Here is a 16,568-nt window from a genome sequence, read left to right on the forward strand (position 1 = left end):
TCAATAGGACCCCACCACTAAGCACATCTTTCCCTCTCCACCCCTCCGCAGGGATCGGCCCCTCCGCGACTCCCTGATCCACACATCCCTCCCCACGGATTACCTACCCAGCACTTATCCCTGTAAGTGCAAGTGCTACACCTGTCCCTACACCTCCTCTCTTGCCACCATTCAGGGCCCCAAACAGTACTTCCAAGTGAGGCAACACTTCACTTGTGAATCTGTTGGGGTCATCTGTTGCATCCAGTGCTCCCGGTGCGGCCTCCTCTACATCGGTGAAACCCGACGCAGATTGGGGGACCGTTTCGTCGAGCACCTCCACTCCGTCCACCACAACAGACAGGATCTTCCAGTAGCCACCCACTTCAACTCTGCTTCCCACTCCCATTCAGATATGTCCATACATGGCCTCCTCTACTGCCATGATGAGGCTAAACTCAGGTTGGAGGAGCAACACCTCATATACTGTCTAGGAAGTCTCCAGCCCCTTGGTATGAACATAGAATTCTCCAACTTCCTGTAATTCCCTTCCCCTCCCTTCCTCTATCCCTATGTCACTCTGCCCCCTCTCCCAGCTGCCTATCACCTCCCTCATGGTTCCACCTCCTTCTACCACCCATTGTGTTTTCACCTTTCCTGCCTATCACCTCCCTGCTTCCCCCACCCCTTTATCTTTCCCCTTACTGGTTTTTCACCTGGAACCTACCAGCCTCCTCCTTCCCACCTTCCCCCCACCTTCTTTATAGGGCCTCTGCCCCTTCCCCCTACAGTCCTGACGAAGGGTTCCGGCCTGAAACGCTGACTAATCAGCCCGACCTGCTGAGTTCCTCCAGCGTGTTGTGAGTGTTGCTTTGACCCCAGCATCTGCAGATTATTTTGTGTTTACGAGGACCTGTGCTACACGGAGAGATTGGGAAGCTAGGACTTAGAGTGTAGAAGACTGTAAAGTGACCTTAGACATACAGTATATCATCATTAGGGCATAAATAGAACGAACGCACAGGTCTTTTTCCCCAGAGAAGGGGAACCGGAAACTAGACGGCATAGGTTTAAGGTGAGAGGTGAAAAATTTAAAAGGATCCATCATCACACAGAGGATGGTTTGTATATGGAATGAGCTGCCAAAAGGGAGTGTGGAAGCAAGCACAATTTTAAAAAGACCCCTCAGTATTTGAATGGGAGTGATCTAGAGTGCTATAGGCCAAATGTGGGCAAATGGAATGCGATTGGTGGACGCCATGGTTGGCATGCACAAGTTGGGATGAGGAATCCATTTCCATGCCTTATTACTCCAGGAGCAAAACTGGGAATTGAGAGATTTGCAGGACTGGAGATTATAAACAGGAAAACATGAGCCAATGGAGAGTTCGGATTGCCTGAGTGTGTGCAGGAAGCCTGCAGAGGCTATATATAGACTGGCAAGGTGTGGACCCCTCCCATTGCGCTGCACCTTGCTCTCTCAGTAGAATAATGTGGGACAAAGTGGCATATGGATAATGAAAAAAAATGGAGGGCTCTGTAGAAGGAAAGGGTTAAATTGATCTTGGAGTACATTAGGGGTCAGCAGAACACTGTTGGCTGGAGGGCCTAAACTGTGCTGTATGGTTCTATTACCGTATTAGCCACACACCTTGTCAGATACGATCACTGCAATCAATAGCCTGCAACTTTCCTTTCAGAGCCGAGCTGGAGAACTGTCTGTGCAAGCTGGCATACGGAAATGGCAGGCCTGAGTCCAAGAGCAAGGAACTTTGCTAGGTTTGGGAGATTTAAGCACCGGGCCAGATTAAAAAGGTCAGGGTGTCGAAGCCGGTTCAGCCTGGTGCTTCGCGGTGAACTGAGGCTGTGGTCAGTACAGCTAATGGGTTCCTGAATCAGCTGCAGTGGTGACTGACTTTGTGGCTATGAACTCACTTTAGTTCTGAATGTTATTTGCTTACTTGAATTGTTTGCAGAATTTGTTTTTTCTCTGCACATTTTGGTGTTTGAGGTCTTTCTTTTAAGTGGGTTCTTTTGGGTTTCTTTGTTTGGTGATGGCCTGTAGGAAGACCAATCTCTGGGTTGTATAAACAGTAGTATAGATACTTCAATAGTAAATGTACTTTGGTTCTATGGCACTAAACAAGATTGCAAAGCAAACTCTGGTGAAACAATGAGCCCTCTTGGCAACTATACTAAAATCTGTATAACTGGCAATGCTAACATTCCTAAGAATTAGACTGTAAACTCGATTATCATTTAATTTTAAGCACAGACAGGTAGTTGAGAGGTTTGATTTACAAGGCTAGCCGCGGTCTCTTATTGTCATGTACCATCTTCAAGGCTGGCTTTCTGGATGTTTTGAGTATTGACACGACCTGCTGCCTGAACTTAGCTTGTAGAATATTGGTTCTCTGTTAAAAGTAAGCAAAATAATCTGTAAATAACAATTCTTCAAACAGGAGTCTCTCTCAATACTGCAGTACATAATAAAACACTATCTGCTCCTCAAAGTATTAACAATACACTTAAATTAAACTCTAAATTTTCTACACCATCTAAATACAATACTGCACGTGAGGAAGACTTCAGTCTTAATGTAAGCATGACTTATTTTATTAGTTTGCTACTAAGACACCATGTACTAGAAACACACTGGAATTGAATAACTTAGAAAAACAATAGAACCGACGCTGGGTTTCAACACAACACATTGGCAATTCCTTTCCCTCACCCCTGGACACAGTCCAGCTGCCCAGTTCCTCCAGCAGATCATGTTTAAGCCATTTACTGTTGATCTGTAATTGCTATTTCAGAGAATTAAAAATATTAACCACAATGGTTGCTTTATAGTTAAATGCAGGGAAGACGAAGTAGCAATGATGGATTTTTCTTCATGATGGATTTAAAAATAAAAATACATTCTGATTGGTCGCTAACTTTTTAAACTGATTTAAAATCATGAGCAGCACAGTCCCACCACACAGCTTCAGTGGTTTGGGTTGGGCTAGATCATTAGCCCATTTGGTCCATTGTTCCCAGGGTCATTCTTGTAAACCTCCTCTGCACCCTCTCCAATGCAGCACCTCCTTTCTTAGATACGGGGCCCAAAACTGCAATCCAACCAAAGCCGTAAAAATTTTCATCATTGCAACATTTAACTTTAATTTTAGTCCTCTTGAAATGACATTGCATTTGCTCTCCTTCCCAGTAGGTTCAACCTGTAAGTTAACATTTCAGGAATCTACTCAAGGATTCCCAAGTCCCTTTGCACCTTCAATTACTAAATTTGCTTCCCATATAGAAAACAGTCCACACCTTTATCCCTTCTGCCAAAGTGCATGACCATATACTTCCCTACACTGTATTCCATCTGCCACATTCTCCTAATCTGTCCAGCTCCTTCTGCAGACTCCCTAATTCCTCAGCTATGACCCTGAGTGTATGTTTGAAGTCTCCACATCCCCTCTGTGATCCAAGTGCTTCAGTTTCCTCCCACATCTGGAGGACGTGGGTTCAACGCCCGCAGCAAATTAGCCCTAGTGTGCATGAATGGGTGGCGGGAGAGCTTGGGGAAGCTGGTGGACATTTCAGAGGGAATAAGGTATGGGATAGAGTGATTGTGAATCCACAAAGCTAGTATAGACTTGGAGAATGGCTTCCAACATTGTGGAGAAAAAAAGTGTCCAGGTCACTAATCCAGATGTCTGGATTTCAGCCCATTTAAAAACTTATAATTTATTATATTTTCATTTCTGGTCACTTCATTACAGGAAGGATGTACAGCATTAGAGAGGGTTATTTCCCATGGTAGGGGAGTCCAGGACAAGAGATCATGACTTCAGGATTGAAGGATGTCTATTTAGAACAGAGATACAGAGAAATTACTTTAGTCAGAGGGTGGTAAATCTGCTGAATTTGTTGGCACAAGCGGCTATGGAGGCCAAGTCATTGGGTGCATTTAAGGCAGAGATAGATAGGTTCTCAATTAGCAAAGGCATCAAAGGGTATGGGGAGAAGGCAGGGAAGTGGGGATGACTGGAAGAAATGGATTAGCCCATGATTGAAAGGCGGAACAGACTCAATGGGCAGAATGGACTAATTCTGCTCCTATATCTTATGGTTTTATAGGGTGCAGAAGAGATTTAGCAGAATGCTGCCTGGATTAGAGAACGTCTTATGGAGGAGAGATTAATGAGCTCGGGTTTTTTTGTTTGGAGCAAAGGGGGAAGATGGGTGAATTGATAAGATGTGCAGAAGATGCATAGATAGAATGCACCTTTACTCACGGTGGCAATAACTGATACAAGAGAACATAATTTAAGGTGATTTGCGGAGAGTATGGGGGACGTCAGAAGTAGTCTTTTTTTCCCAACACACAGAATGGTATGTGCGTGGATGTGCAGCAGGGGCAGAAGTTTAAGTATACACACAATTAATATGTGCAATCTGACAACAGTGTAAAGGGATCTGCATGTGCCAAAGGCGAGATGTTTGTCTAGGGTACACGTACCACATTACAGGCAAGCCCTGCGTTACAGGGAGAAGTTACGTTCCTGTGTTGATTTAATTATCCTCCACCACACCACCCCCCACCCCCCATCCAGCACAAATTCTAGGACAGCAAATTTTATTCCTTGGCTCAAACTTTTTGGAAATGATTTATGAATCCTGCAAGGGCAGACTCCTTTTATCTAAGCTCTTAACTGTACCAAAAAGTACAATACCATCTGTATTGTAGCTTGTACCAAAGGTCCAATTTATAGGTGGTTAATGAAGTCAAAATGATTAGCCAGCAACACAAGGTTTAAAAGCAACTTGTACAAAAAGGACATTAGTTTTAACCACTTAAATTCATAAAACACCCAGCAGAAAAACAAAGGCTTTTTTCGTAATCGTTTTTTAAACTCACAACATACAGTAGTGCAAAAGTCTTAGGCACATGTATATAGCTAAGGTGTCCAAAACTTTTGCACAGTACTGTATTTGTCATTGTGGAGTGGAGAGCGAGTTTGTAAACCTGATGGGAGTAAAGGATGTTGGGAATGGCGAGAGTGGTGTGGGACAGGGGACAGGAGATAGACAAGGAGAGTCAGGGGTGGGGTGTGGTGCAGGTGCAGATACACCCAGGCCTGAGACACTAGGCAAAGTCATTTGATTCCAAACAATTGGTTTATTGATCATGTCAGAATTTCTTTCTGGTGCTTCCCGCTCCTTCCCATCTCCCTGCACACTTCCCACTCTCAGTCCACAATAGAGACCCATATCAGAATCAGGTTTATCATCACTGACACGTCACAAAATTTGTTTTTTTTTTGTGGCCACATTACAGTGCAATTAATAAAATTACTACAAGACTACGCAAAGGTCTTAGCATAGATGTATAAACGCATTCTTGGGTGCTGTGACACTGCAGGTATTTACTGATCATCACTTTTAGAACACTTGATATACGAGCCGTAGCACAATTAGCAAATGATAGAAAAAGGGAGGGCTATGTAGGTGGATCACAAACAAGAGAAAATCTGCAGCTGCTGGAAATCCAAGTAACACACAAAAAATGCTGGAGAAGCGCAGGTCTGCTGAGTTCCTCCAGCATTTTTTTGTGCGTGGCTACGTTGGAGAAAAGGGTTAGATTGGTCTTAGATGAACTTAAAAGGTCGGCACAACATAGTGGGCTGCATTGTCCTTTAATGTTTTATGTTCATAGAACCTAGTGGTGTACTTACTCTTTATAATAGTGGGATATGACAAATAGCTAGCTGACCCCATCAAGAGTCAACTATGGTATTATGGCCAGCAGGTTTACTTTGTGTTTCTATTGAATTTGGGTGCATTGACCACTGTAGCAGCCACGCATCTGGTTTTTTATCTGCACTGTATTCTGTGTTGTGTGTTTATTAAGGTAGCTAGTCACATTGGTGGGGGTGTAGTAAAAGCAAAGGGTTTAGCTATGTATTCATAATTTGTTCTGGTTAGATTAGTGTTGGATATCATATCTTTTGTTTCCCACTTAACTCCGTTTAAGTCTGTTTAGTATCGCTATTTTTAGTTTCATTGCTTTAAGATTGTATGTTTTGCCAGTTGCTAATAAAGGACGGAATACATTTCTTTGACTTTCTGGGACATTATTCTTGGATTGATTAGAGGGCACATGATACAAATAACCCCCCATTCTCGGTTGCCAGCAGCAGCATTGGTTTATTTGAGTTCCCATAAAAGACAGATAAACATTTCTACCACATTGCCACAATCCAGCAAGTGATACCTTTTCCACCTCGGTGCCAAACGATTCTAACTACTATGGTTGGATTCAAACTGCTTTTAGCCTAAACTACTGATTACTGAACCAGTAACATAATTATCACACCACCAAGCATGCACTGTGTCTCCCCTATGCACTATAATTAGAACACTGATTTAGTTAAACCAAAAATCATCACATTCTCAACTTTTGTCTATTCAACAAATGCAGAGAAAAGCAGATATACCGGTTCTGAAAGGCCAGTCGACTCTGGAGGTTGAGGTGGCTGGACATGGGCAGATTGAACCTCGCTATCCATTTCCGGCTGTGAGAAAAAGAAAGAAAGGGATTATCAGCCCAATTGATCAAGGTGCTGCTGGCAATATACAGTTATACAGTGGCGTCTTGTGGACAATTCACAAAGCTACAAGAGTTAAACCTTCTGAACTGTAATTGCTGCAGTCTGCAGCCTGTAATTTCCCTTTGAGAAAGACTCACATCCTGGTTCACATTCTCGCAAACTATTTTGTCTATCAATCCATTTTGGAAACCCTTCTAGCAACAACACTTGACTCCAGTTCATGCAAAAACGAAACCTTGCAAAGATTTTGTGATGTAAATGACGGAGATGGGAGATGGAGGGACTGTCTGATATGTCAAAGTGTTGGGATGGACAGTAGTTTTTGATGTGCTCTAGACTTCGGTCTCTGAGGGTTTTGCTATTGCTTGCCTGATGGGTGGTGGGAGTTTATGCTTTGCTGCTACTTGTGCGTGGGAAGAGGGATGGGGGGGGGAAGGGACATTGGGGTTCCAACATTTTCTGTCACTCATTTTTTTTTGGGTGTTTCGTGGATGTCCGCGAAGAGTAAGGATTTCAGGTTGTATACTGTATACAATCTCTGATATTAAATTGAACCATAAAGTGGCATTAGGCATGTAGGCAACATTGCCTGTCCAATAGAGCTGACTGAGTTTAACCAGGGCCCAAGTCTGGGAATCAAAAGCAAACCTCCAAGGAACAAACTTGCTTCAATACAAATACAAATGTAAACACCACATCTTTAACTACGTTCAAGAGATGTTGCAAATGCTGGAGAACTTGAGCAACATACACAAAATGCTGAAGGAACTCAGCAGGTCAGGCAGCATCAGGTCCTGATGAAAGATCTTGGCCTGAAATATTGACTGCTTATTCCCCTCCATAAATGCTGCCTGATCTGCTGAGCTCCTCCAGCGCTTTGTGTGTTGATCATTAATTAGATAGATTTTATACAGGTGCAGCTCACACAGCCTCTGACAACCAAGTCCAGCTCCTGGCTTTCATGTGTGGCTTCACGACTAAGCCCAGTGGAACTGTTTCTCCTGACAGGAGAAAGGGTAAAAGGCGGGCTACTGGCGCCTTAAAACAATTCACTTCGGGTAGATGTGGCTTGTCAGTCATGGTTGGCAACTCATCTAGGAGAAGGAAGACTCTAATCTCAAACATTCGCTGTCTTGTGGTTATACTCACTTATGGAGAAGGCGCTGGGAGTAAATCCTGAGAGAAAAATCCAGAGCTAGAGGCCCTAAAGCAGTCCTACATTGAGTTCAATGTTGACTGGCAACTCCTGTGATGCCGCTGATGCCAAACTGCATTGACCTCTGCCATTCCTTGGGTTTAACAGATGCATGGAGAGGGGGAGTTTGCTACATGGGCAGCAGCTTGCCCTCCATATCGTAGAGCAGTGGTCCCCAACCTCTGGGCCACGGACCGATACCAGGCCGCAAAGAATGCAGCTGTGCAGCGGTAGCCGGAAAGCACCCAGCACATCTTGAAGAAAAAAGCCGAAATGAACAAGCTAATTAATTAGGTGCCACCTGGCACGTAATTGTCGGCCCAGATCAGAGGCAATTGCCGATTGCGTCACCTCTGATCTGGGCCAACATCGCGGCCCGGAGGTTGGGGACCACTGTCGTAGAGCACTGGCTTGCGCATCTAGACAGCCAGAACACAACATCCATGGTTGACTCTGACCAACGGAGGCCCTCACCCTCACTCACCCCAATGCATACAATTTTTCTCCCAAGTTGGAATTTCCACTCAAAAAAGAACAAGGTATCCTTTATTCAGGATTCTACATTTCCAGACATCAGGAAGATTTTCCCAAATGAATAAGGGAAGAAACATGAATCCTACAATGCAGGGGTGCAAAATTGCAAAGCAACTGACACTTACCTCAGACTTTTGAGGCTCCGGAGGTGTCTTTTCATTCGTATCAGTCTCTTTTTGCCCTCTCGTGCTGACCTGCCACATGCTTACTTGAGGCTAACAAAAATATCAGAGCAAAAGCATATTTCTATTTATTGTTTTATTTCAAGATACAACACAGTAAATGAGCAAGCACATTTTCAAAAAAAAAACACGCAGCAAGCAGACCTGAAAAAGAACTTCAATAACCACCGCTTGTACTAACACTCCAAGGCTTGGCTTCAAATCCCACTCCAGAGATATAGCTTATAATAAGAGGCCACTCGGTCCACCAAATTCATGCCACCTCCCAAGGCCAGCAGTTCTATTCCCATGCTCAGTATTTCCTTGCATTTCAACTCCGCAACATCTCTTCTAAGGATGCATCTGGTACAAGGATGTTCCTTGTCAGAGATCACTGAAGTGTCTTGGATGCCTGCCCAACCAGGTTTCATCCCACGACTCTGTCCAGTTGTGCCCACTGGAACCTTCTTCCACATGTTCCAACACAGCATTCTCCACCCCAGATCCAGATCCATTCATCTATCACACGGACAGTGAAATGTGTCATTTACATGAACAACCAACACAATCTAAGGATGTTCCATTCATTTTGGTACCAAGATAGCACGTCCACAGTGCTCAGCAAAGTACAAGCAACAACAAAGCAACAAAAAATCCCAGCAAAATAAGCCATGCACACACACACACACACACACACACACACAGCCCCTCTCCCACCCCGCACCCACACACCCCGCTCAACTTTCCAACCTCCAGTCCTTCGCACCCAGCTCTCAGATTTGCAGACACTGGGCTTCCATCCTCTGGACATGACAATCCAAGGGCTTCAACCCTCGACCTCTGGATTTGCAGACTTTGGTCTTTGACCTCCAGTATCAGAACCAAAATCAGGTTTATTATCACTGGTACGTGTCGTGAAATTTGTTAATTTAGCAGCAGCAGTTCAATGCAGTATACAATATAGAAGTAAAAATAAATAAAACAATAATAAGTAAATTAAATACAGTATACGTATATTGAATAGATAAAAAAATTGTGCAAAAAAAACAGAAATAATATACATTAAAAAGTGAGGTAGTGTTCAAGGGTTCATTGTCCATTTAGGAATCGGATGGCAGAGGGGAAGAAGCTGTTCCTGAATCGCTGAGTGTGTGCCTTCAGGCTTCTGTACCTCCTACCTGATGGTAGCAGTGAGAAAAGGGAATGCCCTGGGTGCTGGAGGTCTTTAATAATATGCGCTGCCTTTCTGAGACACCGCTCCCTAAAGATGTCCTGGATACTTTGTAGGCTAGTACTCAAGATGGAGCTGATTAAATTTACAACCTTCTGCAGCTTCTTTCAGTCCTGTGCAGTAGCCCCTCCATACCAGACAGTGATGCAGCCTGTCAGAATGCTCTCCACAGTACATCTATAGAAGTTTATGAGTGTATTTGTTAATATACTAAATCTCTTCAAACTCCTAATGAAGTATAGTCGCTGCCTTGCCTTCTTTATAACTACATCGATATGTTGGGATCAGGTTAGGTCCTCAGAGATCTTGACACCCAGGGACTTGAAACTGCTCACTCTCTCCACTTCTGATCCCTCTATGAGGACTGGTATATGTTCCTTCGTCTTATCCTTCCTGAAGTCCACAATCAGCTCTTTCGTCTTACTAATGCAAGTTGACCCACGGACCCACCAACCATGCCAGTCACTGCCCCTCATAACTTCTGCCTGCATGGACCCCTGACCCCAAGACCAAGTCAGAGCCAACCCAAAGTGATCCACCTGATCTGCAGGAATGGTGGGAGCTCACCCTTGCCCAGAGTCAACTTCACCCTAAATTACTCCTGCATTGCAGTCCCAACATGAGGTAATAAGACCATATTACAAAGAAGAATTTGGCCATACAGCCCGTCAAGTCTCCTCCACTGTTTCATCATGGCTGACATATTATGCCTCTTGACCCCCATTCTCCTGCCTTCTCCCCATAACCTTTACTAATCAAGAAAACCATCAATCTCTGATTTAAATATACTGTTTATGGCAATGAATTCCTGAGATTCACCACTCCCTGGCCAAGAAATTCCTCATCTCTGTTCTAAAGAGACATCTTTCTATACTGAAGCAGTTCCCTCCGGTCATAGATTCCCACTATAGGAAACATCATCTCCCCAACCACTCCATCTCAGCTTTTCAATTTTCAATAGGTTTCAACCTCATTCTTCTAAATTCCAGTGAGTACAGGCCCAGAGCCATCAAATGCTCCTCGTGTATTAATCCTTTCATTTCCAGTATCATTCTCTTGAATCTCCTCTGGACCCTCTCCAATGCCAGCACATCCTTTTATTAGAGAAGGGACCCAAAGCTACTCACAATATTCCAATTGTGGTTTGAGCATAGTTACTCTACACATCTCCAACTGCAACCTGAATTCACTCATAAACTTCCTAGCAATGGAAACTTGCAGTAGGAGCAGTGATTGGACATGCAGGCACACAGGCACTCAGACAGCGTGTATTTGTGTTTTGACTGTTAAATCTAAAATTTAACAAGGTGAAGTACAGGAAAATTAAACATACATTTGAGTGTTTGTGTGGCTAAAAGAGGTTAGAATCCGGTGACAAAGAACAGGAACCACAGCACATCTCCTAGGAATCATGAGACACAGGAGGTTTAAAACACCAACCATTGGCCCCAGGCCGGGTTGCGGCGGGGGGCGGGGAGGATGCAGAAGGTCCCTCTCACCAGGCTAGTTGCTCTTTCGTGCAAGAGGTCAGCAGCTGGTCTCCCAGCCCACCTAAACTCCAGCTCCCAGCTCCACTAACCTTGGCAGGTTTAGTCCCCTTCTGCCTCGAAAACAACCCTGTAAATAACCACTGCTGAACCCAAAAATTGTAGGGCGCTGAGAAACTTGGACATTCTGGAATGCCGGTACTAAACCAACAGATTTCCCAAACCATCAAATGTTATTTTTACTCCAATATATTGTTAAAATGTACTTTTTTTTAAACAAAAACACTCAATGTTTTAATGGAAAAATTTAAACAGGAAATTTAAAAGGCATATAAAATGGCAATGTTATGATAGTCATGGGGGATTTCACTATGAAGGCAGATCAAGAAAATCAGGCTGGTGCTGGATCCCAAGAGGGGGGATTTGTAGAATGCCTACAAAATAGCTTTTTAGAGAAACTTGTGGTTGAGCTCACTAGAGGAGAGGAAATTCTGGATTAGGTGTTGTGTAATAAACCAGATTTGATTAGGGAGCTCAAGGTAAAGGAACCCTTAGGAGGCTGTGATCATGATCCAATTCACCCCGCAATTTGAGAGGGAGAAGATAAAGTCAAATGTATCCGTATTGCAGTGGAGCCAAGGGGTTTGTAGAAGCATGAGAGAGCAGCTGGCCAAGGTTGATTAGAAGGACTTGGGAGTCCTTGTGCAGGATTCCCTGAAGGTTAATTTGCAGGTTGAATCATTGGTAAGGAAGGTAAATGCAACATTAACATTCATCTGAAGAGGACTAGGATACAAGAGCAATGCAATGCTGAGGCAATGATCAGAACACACTTGGAGTATTGTAAGCAATTTTGGGCTCCTTATCTAAGAAGAGATGTGCTGGCATTGGGGTGGGTGCAGAGGAGGTTAATGAGAATGAAAAACATGATACAAGTCATACCATTGCTTAGCAGTCTTCCTCCTGCCTCCTAAGCAACTTCAATGGAATAAATTCCCAACCACAATGCACTGACACTATGAAATGGCACTGCCAATCAGAATGAGCTTCTGAGCAAGTACTGGATGGCATGGCAGTTAGTGTAACGATATTACAGCACCAACATCCAGAGTTCAAATCCCACCGCTTTCTGCAAGGAGTCTGTACACTCTCTCTGTGATCATATGCGCTCCCTCCGGGTGCTTCAGTTTCCTCCCATATTCCAAAAAACATATGGGTTCAAAGTTCAACATAAAATGTATTATCAGAGTACATACATGTTACTACATACAACCCTGAGATTCTTTTTCCTGTGGGGAAACTCGGCACATCAATGGAATAGTAACCAAACAGGGTCAATGAAAGAGCATAGCAGACAACAAACTGTGCAAATGCAAATATAATTGATTAGCAATAAATAAAAAGAGCATAAATAAAGAGTCCTTAAAGTCAGATCTTTGGCTGTGGGAACAGCTCAATAGATGAGTGTAGTTACCCTCTTTTTTTCAAGACCTGATGGTTGAGGGGTAGTAACTGTTCTTGAACTTGGTGGTGCAAATGCTGAGGCTTGTTTCTTCCACCTGGTGGCAGCAGTGAGAAAAGAGCACGGCCTGGCTGGTGAGGATCCCAGATGATGGATGCTGCGTTTCATGTCGGTGTGCTCTATGGTTGGGAGGGGTTAGTAGGTTAATTGGTTGCATGGGTGTAATTGGACTGCACTGGCTCAAGACGCCAGAAGGGCCTATGCTTTATCTCTAATAAAAAAATTATCAACTTTAACAAAAGCATTGTGACTGAACAAATACACATGCCAAGAACACATTCAAAATACAGATCCGGGAAAAGCCTATTGACTAAATTTGTACTATTGGAAGCACAGAGTCATAGAGCACTACAGTAGAGAAACAGTCCTTCTGGCCCATCTACTCAATGCTAGCCAAGTCCCCCTCTACCTGCACCCAGAACATAGCCCTTCTAACTCCCCTATCCACTTACTTACCAAACGTCTCTTCAATGTTACAACCAAATCTGCAACTACTACTTCCGCTGGCAGCTCATTCCACACCCACATCACCCTCGAGTGAAGATGTTCCCCTTCAGGTGCCCCTTAAATATCTCACCTTCCAGACTAAACCTACAACTTCTGCTTCCGGTCTGACCCATCTCGGGGCATATGCATTCAGGCTCCGCTCCCCCCCCCCCCCGCCCCCATTCTAAACCCTTATTATTCTGTACACCTTTATAAGGTTTCCCTTCCTTCTCCTACACTCCAGGAAATAAAGTTCTAGCTTATTCAAACTTTCCCTACAGCTCAATTCCCAGCAAAACTCCTGAAAATTTTGTCTGTATTGTTTCAATCTTATAGACATCTTTCCTGTAGGAAGGTGACCAGAACTGTACACAGTACTCCAAATTCAACCTCACCGATGTCTTGTACAACTTTGGCATTAACATCCAAACTCAGATCAATACCCAGATTAACATCAATACCCAGATTTATGAAAGCGAATGTGCTAAAAGCCCTCTTTCAACCCTATCCATGTCAGAGATCATCCATCATCAGAGATCCCCACCATCCAGGCCATGCTCTCTTCTCATTGCTGCCATGAAGTAGAAGGAACAAGAGCTTCAGGACTCGCACCAGCAGGTTCAAGAACAATTACTCCCCCTCAACCATCAAGCTCTTGAACAACAGAGGATAACAACCCTCACTTGGCCGTCCATTGAGATGTTCCCACAACCAATGATATCACTTTAAGGACTCTTTATCTCATGTTCTTGTCATTTATTTACCATGTCCCCTGCACTCTACTTGATCTTTCATTGATTCCATTATAGTTACTATTCTATAGATTTGCTGAGTTTGCCCACAAGAATATCAATCTCAGGGATGTATATGGTGACATACATGTACTTAAAGTAAATTCTATTATCAGAGCTTTGAAAATCTCTGAAAGGCAAAGCCCTTAAGTTGAATTTGGAATTTACCAAGGTGGCAAATAGTTTTTCCAGCTTACCAGTTTCTGAGTTTCCCTTTTCTCTCCATTCTCCTGCGTCAATAGGGGCAAAATGGAAGCGGTATAAATGTCCCACCACATGTTCAAGAAGTTTATAAACATGGAGTCTGTGGGCGACATATCCTCCTGTACAACACTCCTCGTCTCCCCACTGTACACGTGATGCCAAGGTTTCGTCGGTCCCAAAAAGTGAACCACTTTTACAGATGTACCAAACCTAAAGGCAGTTGAGGAAACAAGAAGATTAAAAGTATTTTACATTTACATAAAGCAACACAGGAGATCATGATGGACTCTAAATGATCAGAATTATGTATGTCATATAGAACACAGCTCGTTGACAAGGTGCTAATATTTAATTCAGTGGCACAGCTAATAGAGTCTGCGTCTCTCACTGCCAGAGAGCAGGCTTCAATTTTGATCTCAGATGCTAATAATGCAGCCTCCTCTACATTGGAGAGACCCGTTGTAAGTTGGGGGACTGCTTCGTCAAGTACCTCTGCTCCATCCAAAACACGTAGAACTTCCCAGTGGCCAAACATTCTAATTTCCATTCCCTTTCTGACATGTGGGTCCATGGCCCCCTCAGGATGGAGGGGCAACACCTTATATTACATGTGGGTAGCTTCCAACCTGATGGCATAAATATCGATTTCTCCATAAAAGTTTCCTTCCCCCACCCATCTTATTCTATTCCTCATTCTGGCCTCTTACCGCTTCTCACCCGTCTATCACTTCCCCCTGGGTCCCCTTCTCATTCCCTTTCTCCTATTGGTCTACCATCCTCTTCTATCAGATTCCTTCCTTTCCAGCACTTTATCTTTCCCACCCACCCACTTGGCTTCACCTATCACCTTCTAGCCATTCTTTGTCCCCTTCCCCCAACTTTTTATTTTGGCATCTTCCCCCTTCCTTTCCAGTCCTGATAAAAAGGTCTCTACCCAAAATGTCGATTGTTTATTCATTTCCCTAGATGCTGCCTGACTTGTTATGTTCTTCAGAATTTTGTGTGTGTTGCTTTGGATTTCCAGTACAGTATCTGCAGAATTTCTCATGCTAACAATATGGAGTTTGTACATTCTCTCTGTGACTGCAAATATTTCTTCCCAGTGCTTCCAGCTTCCTCCCACATCCCAATGACACGTGGTTTGGTAGGTTAATTGGCCTAGTGTGCAGGTGAATGGTGAACTTTGGGGAGAGTCATTGAGAACATGGAAAGATAAAAATTAGAATTAGCTTAGGATTGGGGCAAATGTGACGGGCAGCTCTGATTCAATGGACCAATGGACCCATTTCATTCTGTTCCTCTCTGTCACGAAGCGCTGTTCAGATGTCAATGCTTCACCCCGAATAGGAGGCCATAAGGGTACAGGCGTTTTTCCAAATATTTGTTCAAGTGGATATTGCTGTCAAGGAATTACACCAACCCCAATGATCTCTGATGAAACATTACAGAACTGTACAGGCCCTTCAGCCGACAATGCTGTGCTGACCTTTTAATCCACTCTAAGATCAATCTAACCACTCCCTCCTGCATCACCCCCCATTTTTCTTTACCATCCATGTGCCCATCTAACAGCTTCTTAAACACCCCTGGCAGGGTGTTCCACACACCAACTGTCCCTGGGTAAAGATCTTACCTCTGACATCCCCCCCATACTTCTCTCCAACCTCCCTAAAACCATGTCACATTGACCTGAAGAGACAGTTAAGAGTCAACCACTTTGATAGGTCTGGAGTCAGATATGGACCAGACCAGGCAAGGATGGCAGATGACCTTTCCTAAAGAGTAATGAAATTATGTATTTTACAACAATGTGGTAGTACCACAGTTATTAGTGAGGCCAGGTTTTTTGTCTTTTTACTATTTAACTATTTACTATTACTATTTTCTACTACTATTCTATTACTATTTATTATTTCTATGACTATTACTATTTACAATAGTAATATTACTATTACTATTTATTATTTATGGTGTAACTGTAACAAAAACCAATTTCCCCCAGGATCAATAAGGTATGACTATGACTTTTTTAATTCCAGGCTTGTTCAATTAATTGAGACTGTACGACCCCCAAGACATTGGAGCGGAAATTGAATTGAAGTTCCCCAGTTGCTGTGATCAGATTTAAATATGTATCTCTGGTTCAGAGTCTACATTCATTGACCCACTCTGAATGTTTTATTACTCAAAGTAATTGAGCAATTAATGCCCAACATGCTAGACCTAATGAGGGCAGTGACAGTTTACATCTACAGTGTCCATTGTTGCAGAACCACGAGGAAGGGAATGGAAAGGATGCAAATGGTTTGTCGGTCTGTTTATTAAGCTCAAGTTTATTGTCATTCAGATAAAACAATGTTCCTCCAGACCAGG

General features: G+C 43.5%; 1 protein-coding gene across 8 annotated transcripts in view; it reads right to left on the reverse strand.

Moving 5' to 3' along the window:
- gyg2 (glycogenin 2) overlaps positions 1-16,568 on the reverse strand; it is a 107,811-nt gene that overhangs the window by 20,811 nt on the left and 70,432 nt on the right. For 5 of the 8 annotated variants that reach the window (XM_072262645.1, XM_072262646.1, XM_072262650.1 and 2 more), the window contains exons 6-10: positions 14,189-14,405; positions 9,225-9,341; positions 8,439-8,528; positions 6,471-6,548; positions 2,313-2,393 (exon numbers count right to left, since the gene is read on the reverse strand). In XM_072262645.1, the coding sequence (XP_072118746.1) occupies positions 2,313-2,393; positions 6,471-6,548; positions 8,439-8,528; positions 9,225-9,341; positions 14,189-14,405 (583 nt within the window). The remainder of the gene's footprint in view (positions 1-2,312; positions 2,394-6,470; positions 6,549-8,438; positions 8,529-9,224; positions 9,342-14,188; positions 14,406-16,568) is intronic. The other 3 variants (XM_072262651.1, XM_072262648.1, XM_072262649.1) reach the window with 2 other exon arrangements.

This window comes from Mobula birostris, chromosome 7 (assembly GCF_030028105.1).
Source record: "Mobula birostris isolate sMobBir1 chromosome 7, sMobBir1.hap1, whole genome shotgun sequence".
Classification (NCBI taxonomy): Eukaryota; Metazoa; Chordata; class Chondrichthyes; order Myliobatiformes; family Myliobatidae; genus Mobula; species Mobula birostris.